The sequence below is a fragment of the Botryllus schlosseri genome, chromosome 10 (assembly GCF_051294905.1).
Source record: "Botryllus schlosseri isolate E-star chromosome 10, Bs_hap1, whole genome shotgun sequence".
Taxonomy (NCBI): domain Eukaryota; kingdom Metazoa; phylum Chordata; class Ascidiacea; order Stolidobranchia; family Styelidae; genus Botryllus; species Botryllus schlosseri.
The window spans coordinates 1100064-1111189 of record NC_137245.1 but is presented as its reverse complement, the minus strand read 5'-3'; the positions used below and the strand labels follow the sequence as shown (position 1 = coordinate 1111189).

General features: G+C 38.7%; 1 protein-coding gene across 6 annotated transcripts; it reads left to right on the top strand.

Moving 5' to 3' along the window:
• Positions 1-3894: 3894 nt before the first annotated feature.
• Positions 3895-9748, top strand: LOC145448318 (uncharacterized). 6 transcript variants are annotated; one of them, XR_013917871.1, is made up of 6 exons: positions 3895-4333; positions 5638-5856; positions 6089-6268; positions 6477-6689; positions 7930-8017; positions 8962-9103. XR_013917871.1 is itself a non-coding variant. In XM_080326698.1 (6 exons), the coding sequence occupies exons 4-6, from the start codon at positions 6584-6586 to the stop codon at positions 9008-9010; spliced, it is 243 nt and encodes an 80-aa protein (XP_080182824.1). In that variant the 5' UTR covers positions 3895-4333; positions 5638-5747; positions 6089-6268; positions 6477-6583; the 3' UTR covers positions 9011-9748. The 6 variants fall into 6 exon arrangements, 4 of the variants coding, with proteins under 4 accessions (XP_080182824.1, XP_080182823.1, XP_080182820.1 ...); XM_080326698.1 differs by having other exon boundaries at positions 5638-5747; positions 8962-9748; XR_013917872.1 differs by lacking the exon at positions 8962-9103 and having other exon boundaries at positions 5638-5747; positions 7930-8913.
• The last annotated feature ends 1378 nt before the right edge of the window (positions 9749-11126 follow it).

The following is an 11126-nucleotide window of genomic DNA, read 5'->3' as shown; positions in this document are numbered from 1 at the left end:
ACGTATATTGTGCAGCTTTTATTAGTTAATTGCGTAACCTACTTCGTTTGTATTATAAAAAAAAATTAGCATACTCGAGAATACAATAAAATTTTCCCATCCCCGATGTGGATGCTACTATTTAATAAAATGCATACTATGGCGCAAAGAGTTCAACAGCTAAACCTTCAGTATCATGTCCTTTCTTTTGGATAAAAATTCCAAATAATTTAATGTTAGTGAGGCAATATTTAGCCTACCAAATCGTATGTGACTCTTATGATTCAACTCATTTCAAACGACGTAATTTCTGCGTATCGTAGTTGTTTTATTGCGTAGTAAGATTACATTTGACATAGTTATTAAATACTATCTATCTAAACTGTCACGGAGTGATTAATAATTAGAAAATATCTCATTTAGGCCGTAGTTTAATCGTCGAATCTGCCTCGCTTGATACAATACTTGGAGTCCTAATTTGTGACCTTCATACAATATGGCTCAATTATTGACATATAGTTGACCCGTATCGGAACAAAATGTTGTTCTTTGTAGAATAATTTCCAACAATTTTTAAGCGTGTTTCTATTTCTAACAAGTCCCTCTTGCACATGCGGTTACCATACTAGTGCATGACGATTACCCCTTCAAACTCTACATGTTTTCCTAAATTATAAATTTGTTCAGATCATATGACTATTCCCAGCGTCAGACGGAATTTAAGTTACAAAGGCCTTCAAAGATTGAATGCCTATTTTTATATTTATTGTCACGGGAATGCCGTTGATCTTAAATATATCACAATCTTAAAACGTGACATGAGAATGACCTCCACGTACTGTTATATATGAATGTGCATAACTAGACCCACCCCAAATATTGTTCCATCATGTCAAACATTCTAGGTGGACCAATTAATTGGGGCGACTCCCGTCATACAGATTTGGATACCATGCACATATAAGCAATGCTTCACCCAAGGGAGCTTTAAGAACGGTTCCAATATTATGGTCGTAGTAGCCTAAGCATTGAAGTGGATCAATCACTTTGCGTCTCAAGCAGAATTGTTATTATTCACTATTATCCAGCTTGCAGCGTAATGTGAGTTTGGCAGTACAGGAAGCTATCTGTACGGCTCATCCGTGTTGTGGCAAACGCTTGTCATTGAATTACTTTTGCCGCAATGTTTAAGTTTGGATCAACAAAGCGAGTTGTATTTATAAGCATAGTTAATTTTTGGAACTTAGAAGTTAGTATTTCTCAACTGGGATAAACGTACTTTTTTGGGACATACCGGAATTTGCAACAAGTGCACCTTTCCAATGGAATATATAGGGATATACCCGACCAGAATTACCATGAACCGACGCCCAGCTATCACCAAGGTAGGTAAATGTAATACTGTATTCCACTTGGTTGCGATGTCACAAGTAATTTTAGTCGTCAGCCCCACCCAATAGTCTAGTTAAATCTTGTAAAGTAAATAAGGTTAGTAGACATGTTTTAAGCTAGTCATTTATACGTTAGCCCAGATTTCCTGGATTTGCATTCCCTGCGTGAAGATAACTTGAGTTAAATAGGCACACAAATAATGCGCTGTAATGTTCACGTATCAATGAATCAATGCTCTATTTAAGTAAACGCGCCATTCTCATTTTATTTTCCCAATCCGAAATAGAGGATTGAATAAAACACTATGGCTTACGATAGCGTAGGCTATAATTTCTGACTTCTTAGTCCGTAGTCCGCGATCAATGTGTTCATTAAACTATGTTAGATGGATGCTACACAAAACGCACCCTCATTTAATGATAGATCGTTCTCGCGGATCACACCAACTTTTGCGTGAAAAATCCGAACATGCGTTATATACAGTGATCTTTGTCTGCATTTGATTATTGGATGACTTAAAGTTGGCTCACTAATTTCACTCCTAATTATAATATCTAGTTGCTTGAGGCCAGTGACTCGAGAGGCCATAAAGTTATGTATACACTGTAAAAAATAAACCGTTTATTCAACGTGTTTTTTGCATGTTTTTTCCAATAACACGTTAAACGACGGAAAACGCCGACGTGTTTTTGAAATAAACACGTTTAAAACCGAAAACGCGACGTGTTTTCCCATTAATCAAGTTCAAAACTGAAACGCAACATGTTTTTTACATTCTATGTTAAGACCATGCAACTACCAAATATATTGGTTGAATATATAAAAACCAAAGATAACTATGATGAGCACCAGGCGGACACGGAAATAGTTTCAGGGACGCGGATTCTGCGCAATATTGATACAGTGGGACCAGATTCGAATTGTATTGCACCAATTGGAACGCAAGATAATTGCTAATCCTATCGCTGACGATCCGAGCACTCAAATTAAAAAAAGTTGAGCTTATTTATAAGCTACTGTCGCATTGATTCCGAAAATATACATTAAAATCTTATCGGGGCAATGGAACCCCCTCGAAATGCACCCCAAAAGTCTGCAAATCGGCATTGTTCTGAACAATCGCAACAACGCAAAGGCCGTTGTTATGGTGATTGTGCTGCATCGCTGCACGATGCCGATTTTCAGATTTTGAAGGCTAATTCGGGTTAGTTCCATTGTCCTAATGAAATTTTAATGTATTATTTTCAGAATCAGCGTGACGGTAGCTTTCAAATAAGATCATCTTTTGAGGGTTCGGGTCTTCAGCTATTGATAACCGATCATGCTGCGTTCAGATTGCTGAGCACTTCAGTAGTCAATTCCTCACGGCGAGCAAGGGTGATGATGGGTGGTGCGAATCTATGCGTAGGTTAGTTATCTATAAAAAAAAGACATTTGAGTATTGGTCTTGATTGGTTGAAATACTGAGGTATAATTTCAGTTCACAGCTCACACTATTTCCGAATCCGTGGTTGGAAAACAGGAAATTTTAGTTCACGGTCCTCGATTTCAGTATCCGTCGTGATTGGTTGCAGAACGACGGTAAAATTCCAGTTCACCACTCACACTATTTCACGATCCGACGTGATTGGTTAAAAAAACGGAAGTTCTACTTCACTGCTCACGTGATTGCCGTATGCGTTACGATTGGTTTGAAAAACTTTCAGTGCCGGGAAGCCACTTCCATCGGCGATCACTACGCGGCCAGAAAAGTTGGCGAACTGAGTGTAGAGTTTATTACCGGCTGACGGTTATTGATCGTATTTGTCCAGTTAGTAGAGCATGCATTTCACATCAGTTTTCATCGGGGAAAGTGTTTCCGATTCATATGCGCGCCTACGGGGTGTGCATAGTTGGTGTGCTGCATTTAACTGCAGTACGGTAACGTGTGGAGGCAGCATATCGTTTAGCACTTACCATATATAGCTTCAGAGTGCATACGGTAACCAGTCGATTACAGTATATCATGTTGGGGAATGTCTTAGCTTAACTATGTAAATAATGAACCTAAGAAAGTTGAGCCGGTTGATATATTAGGAAGATGTGTATACCATGCCAATATGTTGCATTTTGTCAAATGCAAGATATGGAGGGACAAGTTTGCTCTGTAAAATTATGTGACAAATACGGCAAAAAAGAATTCATGTTGTCAATCAGGATCAAGATGGTACGATATTTTTCTATGAAGATTTTGACGGGCACTGTCACATTTGTGGTATCCTCAAGTCAGGCTTTGGGCGATATTTACACTGTTATTCCTGTGAGGCTATGACGTAAACCGGTTTCCTTTGTGTTTTACAACCTGGTGAAATATTTTACCAGAGACTCTCTAATTTACCGGTATACTGTATTGGTAAATTACAGTATGGTGAGCAATGTTCCCTCTAATTTTTGACGAGTCTGCGCACACTCACGAACTCACTGCGCAGACCCTTGGACAACACTGCGTAAAGACTAAAAAAAGGTCATCATATCGGATTAGACCGTGTTAGCACTGCGCATTTGTGCATGTGCGCAGCTTAGAGGGAACATTGATGGTGAGATGGCTACATTAGACTGCATCATAGAATATGTTTCAAAGTTTAATAGTGAACTATATGCCGATAGAGAAAAGTACCGGTAATTAAAATTGCGTAATTTTGAACATGACGTTCTATTTTTCAGATTCATCAGACTGGTTAGCGATTTATTACTCTTGTGCTATTAAATATGAAAATGCTGATCATCCATGGTAATATTAGAAAGGTGATCACAGTTGATCACCTATCTGAGATTTATGATGTTGTGAGATGTGCAGTTCGTAGTACCATCTTGGACAGAAAATTCACTACGGAATATTACGACAAGTCGCTTGAATTGTACGGCGATTTTTATGAATTGTCTGCCAAAGATATGGGACAATATGACTGGTTTGACGATGGAAGTGAGTAATTATATTCTATGCATGTCAACAGAATTATCGTCGTAAAGCGATGATCATGGTAATCATACTGTACTAAAATTATCTTGTCTTGTTCGATATCTGTAATAGAAACGAATATAGATTTTTAGCCAAAATCACGCCGTGTTATGCAGGGCTTTAGAGCAGCCGCAAATTTAAACTGCTCCTGCTCTAGCTGCTGCTCCGGCTCTGAAATTATCGCATTGGCCTGTCTATATCAGGGGTGGCCAACCCGTGGGCCAAATATGGCCAGCGAGAGGGTTTTGCGTGACCCGTGAGCTAATTTCCTATTATATTATCGAAAATGAATTGCTCAGATTGTGAACTTGCAATGCCAACAAAAAATTACAATTCTGGCTGCGACACTTGGGATGTTGATGACTAAAATATCAGTTCCGACGCATTGGCAGATCCAGGGTCCAGTCACCTTTTCAGTAAGTCGTCGTACATTATAATAAAGTAAAATAGCAGCGAAATTTTTCTTCACGCTTTGCGTGTTTAATTTTCGCACAATTTCTTGCTTGGTAGCCTACCCCTTACTGAAAACGAAAAAAACGCCTATTTTATCCGATTGAGTCTAACTGTATTCGCAATTACGGGAGAAAGTCTTTTCGCGTTTGCGCTCGCATAAAGATCGTCAATGGTGAAATGGCGATATCGATGTGGCCAGACGCCAAATAGCCGTGTCCTTGCAAACTGAGTCTAGCGGGCGGTATACAATAGACCCGCAATACTCGAGTAATAATATTATTGACCTTGTTTATTTATAAATTTCGAAAATTTTATTCGCTTGGCGTGGCTAGTGGACCGCGAACTCGCTCGTCAATTGCATGTGGCCCTTCAGCCGAAAAGGTTGGCCATTCCTGGTCTATATAGATTACTAATCTACCATAGGTTAGTACTTTTTTGTTTCCCGAATAGAATATGTTGGAATATGTTGATATGAACTTCTTCAACGAATATGTGATGTTCTCCTAGGGTGATTTTATTTTTATCTAAAAACCGAAGATTTTGACCGATAAAATCGGACATTCTGACAATTTTGACATTTTTAACCCTATAAATCTTAATTTTGATGAAATTGTGATCTCGTATATGTAAATTGCCTGTTTTCCCCCATTACCTTAGAATTTTAGGCTACTGCTTATCTTCATTTCTGGTTGGAACTGTCTGTTCTTACGAAATAGTTAGTCCTAAAAAAACTTTTGCTCTTTCTGCAATAAATTGACTCGCTATTACCGGCAAGCTGATAATTCGCTGGGCTTTAATGAAGATATTTATTACAGAGTCAACCTGCATCGGTATATTCTCCAGAAGACGAGCGCAGCATCGAGGTACAGCAGAAAGCAATAAGTGTCAAGTGGGCGAAAAGACTACGTGACAAGAAAAGATTCAGGTTAGGATGAAAAGAACATTTGAATCGTGTCATGAGGCCATTTTGAATGGGATATCAACACAAAGTCTGTTCGAGATTTAGCCGATGTTGATCGATGCGCATTGGGCAGGTATAAAGCAGTGTTGGGATCAAGTCACTGATAATCCCCTTACCACGTTCATGCAATATGCTAGTCCTACAACGTATGCAATGCATGCACCAATTATTGACGATTATTATCAATGTGTAATATCATACAGCAGGGGCGGCATTACATTCCAATTTTTCAATGTTGGTGACACACATCTCAGAAGTTTGTACAAACTTAATCCAAACCTTACTTCAACTATGCCACATTCCAGGGATCATGGAAAGACAAGCTCTGCAACAAGTTGAGGGAATGGAGAAGACACCATGAAAAAGAAGTTCTCATCTTAAACTTGGAATAGCAGAAGCATGGACGCTGCGGCAAACGGAAATCTCAGCAGCTTGTGGAAAAATCTAGTCAACGCTGCAAGAATTCTCGAGTCACAACATACAATGTGAGCATTTTAGTATCTTGCTTTCTTGATCTAGATATCCTCAATATGAATATTTTGATATGATACTGATAACGCCAACAGACAATGTTACGTCTAATTTTCCTCGTGTCTGTGCGCATGCGAGCAGCTTAGAAGGAACATTGGCAAGAAGTAGCACCTTGCACCGATAACCGGTCATGTTTTGATTAGGATCTATTTTGTCCTACAGAGTCAACATGTATACTCTCCACAGACGACGAGGGCAGCATCGAAATACATCAAAACGCAATAAGAGGCAAGTGGAGAATACCTCACAAGGAAACGATTCTGGATAGGATGAAAAGAACATTCGAATCGCGTCGCGAGGCCATTCTGAATGGGATGTCAACACAGTCTGCTGGAGATTTACCCGATCTTGATCGATGCGCATTGGGTACCGTAGGTATAAAGCAGTGTTATGATCAAGTCACTGACGGCACAATCCCTCGGCATTTGTGGCATGCGCAATCATTTTTCATGACACAACAAATTACATATATATTATAACTAGGGCCAATTTTATATGACCTTAGAAAATCAATAATATGACTTTATTTTTTGGAAAATATGAATTTATGTGAAAATGGTGTAGTTTTACATGCAAATATCGGCACTGACGGAACTAAAGAGTAAAACCTATGCAACAACAGTTATACACGTCCATTTTTTATTCTAAATCACTGTTGCAGTACAGTAGCAGTGTGAAATGTTAAAGTCTTTGAAGTTACGATTCGGACGTAAAATGACTTTGGTAAGGAAAGTGAGAGCTCCACAAACGCTGATGTGGGTTGCCACTTCTGCAGGGGTGCATAAAGCGCTGGTGAAATGTCTTGTATTTGCAGCTCCATTATTTGTTAAACCTCGTTTTTGTCCAATCGCTTCTTAATGTAAATTTTGAGCTTTATGACCTAATCAGGAAAATGTGACTTCATAGCTTTAATATAGCTCGAAGGGATACGGTTTTGCGTTGAAATTGATTTCACGACTTGCTGATGCATAGAACGAAATATGGCTTTGAATGGCCCTAATTATTACCATGGGTTAGCAAAAAGTGAAGTCAGTTTTCAAAATGTATAAAACTCGTCAGTGACCTAAAGATACTTTTTAAATTAACATACATTGTTCTTTTTGGGCAGATTGTAGTTTTCTTGAATTTTTTAATCGCACATACTTCCAAACGTAGACATTTCTTCCTTAGATATAAAGGCGACCAACCCTCGGCCTGCAAGGCGATTCTAGAAATTGATTATAATATTTATTAGTACTCGCAGAAATATTGTCAGCGGGGAAACCTTTGCACAACGCGATGTACGCAGCCTCGCCGCAACCTTGATATTTTTATGTCCAAGCTTGGAATATTCCTTGTCAAATGAGCCCAGAGGTATACAAAGACGACCTGCAACTCCTTGCAGGACATGACTGCACACTTGCTTGTCGTAACATAATTGTCATCGAATTTGCTGCGTAGTAATATATGTCATGTTTTCACCCTTGCCCAACCGTGTTACCTCCTGTCAGATGACTGAAAATCTCTATCACCATTAGAGGGGCCCGCGCAAGGTTTCAAAGTCGCTGATTTACTTTACGACGTCGCAGTCGCGTCTAAACATACATTGAGTTGATTTCTGACATTTCTCGTTCAGGTCGTCAAAAACTGGGGTGGATGGTCGGGATCCCAACGATCTTCAATTCTTCAATGACAACTATGGCAGCTTCCTGTTTGTTGACAAAGTAAGTTGTTTGGTGTATGTGAAAGCATTATGTCACTGTGTTGTGGACACAAGCAAATCGCATGGCTAACTGCCATCAGGCTACATCATTCACATCATACAAAAAAGGCAATTTATGGCACTATTAACACTGTATTGCTGTATTAACACTGTATTTGATAAAAATTGGTATCTCGACAGGTCACTGTAAATCGAAAGAATGATGTAATCCAATATCAGTGAGTAACGAGATTTTCCCATGTCCATGCTACTGTAGGACACTATGGTGAAATTGTCACTAGTCTATGGCGTCCAATCAAAGAAGATGATGTGAAACCAATATTGGCCCCTCCTATTTCACATAAAAAGTTGCAGTGTTACGACTGATGCTAAAATCATTCCACTCTGGGTACCATTATGCTCGCTCGATATCCTTGAAAGCACCATCACGTACGATCGTTTTCTTACCTCTTTGCATGACCCTGACTCGCGCGGTAATGACTTATTAGGTAGGCTTACCATATTTTGGAAATCTAAAAAGAGGACACTTTTTCAGAAATTTGAGACTTGCAAAACCGGAGAAGAATTCTCAAAAATCGGTGAATTTTGCCCACTTTGTGACCGGTTGACTGGAAAATTTTTAAAAAGGTCAACTTTTCGCTCAGAGCTCCAATCACCGTTTTTCACTCTGAAATACCCGCTATAGAGTCACTTCTGTGCTAATTTACGGCATATCACTCGCATTTCGCTCTAAATGTGACCTAAATTTTCAAAAAAGAGGACAAAATCTCAAAAAAGAGGACAAAAGGGCGTCCTCCGAGGACACTTTTAAAAAAGTCAAGAAAGAGGACAAATCCTATTGAAAGAGGACGCATGGTAACCCTATTATTAGGCCTCATACTCAACTCAATTCTTAATCTCAGAACACATCAATAGTACTAAGCTAATATCATTTTTATTTATCAGGAGCCAAAGAATTATATCCGACGATCAAGTACAATACGATCCTGAATGAATGGAAAGTTCTCTTCTATGGCAAAGTTATCAAAGGGGTCAGAAGCTTCCATCATGCTATGGCCATAATACTGGCAATATACTGGCTGTTCAACATCAAGTTCGCTCCATCAGCCTCTAATTGATGGTCCGTCGTCACGAACTCTCCTTCGAAACTTCCGAACGTTAAGTACACTGCGGCTGTCTCGAAACTTTGTAACGTTAGGTAGACTTTGGCTGTTCGTAGTAAATTAATTTGAATAATTCACCAAGGACAGGTCAACATTTTTAGCCGTTATAATTCTTGTGTCATTGCATTAGGTACTCGGCGCCTTTCACTGTGACAATTTGTAATAACTTGATTAATCGAGGACCGGTCAATGTTTCAAGCCGGTATATTAATTCTTGTTTCATTACATACGTTTCGAAACTTTCTAACGTTAGGTGTGGCTGACTGTGGCTGTTCATTGTAATTTAATTTGATTAATTTATTGAGGATGGGTCAATGATTTTAGCCGTTATTATAATTCTGGTTTCATTACATATGTCCAAAACTTCAAAACATTAGGTACAAGGCGGCTTACACTGTGGCTTTTTGTAGTAAATTAATTCATTGATGACGGGTCAATATTTTTAGCTGTTGTTGTAACAATTCTTCTCTCATTGTATAAATTCCAAAACTTCTTAACGTTAGGCTCTCTGCGGCTTACACTGTGGCTTTTTGTAGTAAATTAATTAATTTATGAGGGGCCAATATTTTTAGCCGTTGTTGTAAGAATTTTTCTTTCATTGCATAAGTTTCAAAACTTCTTAACGTTAGGTACTCTGCGGCCTGCTCTGTGGCTTTTTGTAGTAAATTAATTCATTGATGACGGGCCAATGTTTTTAGCCGTTGTTGTAATAATTCTTCATTCATTGCATAAGTTTCAAAACTTCTTAACGTTAGGCACTCTGCGGCTTACACTGTGGCTTTTTGTAGTAAATTAATTCATTGATGACGGGCCAATATTTTTAGCCGTTGTTGTAATAATTCTTCATTCATTGCATAAGTTCCAAAACTTCTTAACGTTAGGCACTCTGCGGCTCACACTGTGGCTTTTTGTAGTAAATTAAATCATTGATGACGGGCCAATATTTTTAGCCATTGTTGTATATAACTCTTCTTTCATTGCATAAGTTCCAAAACTTCTTAACGTTCGGTACTCTTCGACTTACACTGTGGCTGTAAGTAGTAAATTAATTGCGCCATGACATGTCAATATTTTTAGCCGTTGTAGTAATTCTTATTTCATTACGTATTATCCGAAACTCTCGCCATTTCGGAATTTTTCTTGTTTTGATGCATTTGTTCTCAATATACCATCATTTGATCCAACACTGAATTGCTTGTTTTAATTCATATCCTGGCTACAGATTTTGTGCCAGTCGGTCCAAGGTGAAAGGTCAATTGAAGTCTCAGGTCAGACGTGTTTTCGAGATTACATGACGGGCAGAAACATGTTAGGCAACAGGTGGAACCAAACCTGTCGTATGGTTTTACATGATGGACATGTATTAAGAGGTACCAGGTGTAAACATGTCTATGGACACCTTTATTTTTTACAGTGTAGATGTAACTAGTACAAGATTATTAGTAACTCGGGTAGCCTAGTTGCTTTTGTCAACCTTGCGCATTACGCAATACGCAATGCGGGGCAGCCCTGATACGCAATAGGTTGGTGCTTGTGCTATAGCCGATTGAAATTCCCACTTTTGCAGCAGTTACTTGTAACTTCCCGCTGTTTTTGGAGCTGCCACGAAGTATATGCTTATTTTTATTGATGGCGTCTCAATTAGCCGCGGATAGACTTTACGATCAAATTTTGTTATTTTAGTTTCAAGTTTTTGACATGGAAACTGTCACATGTATATTTTTAAAAATACAGTAATTTGCCATCAACTGACTCCAATCCCCTAATATGGCTATTTCAATCAATACGTTGAAATGCGTTATATTATTTCATTGTAAGCAATGCCCAAAGGGTATTGGAATCCGATGCCCAAATCATACAGCGAGTATGCCATTTTCATTTTATATGTAAGGGACAGCTATACTAGCAAAACGCGTCGACATCAGGCTGATGCCCTAAACCTTAAAT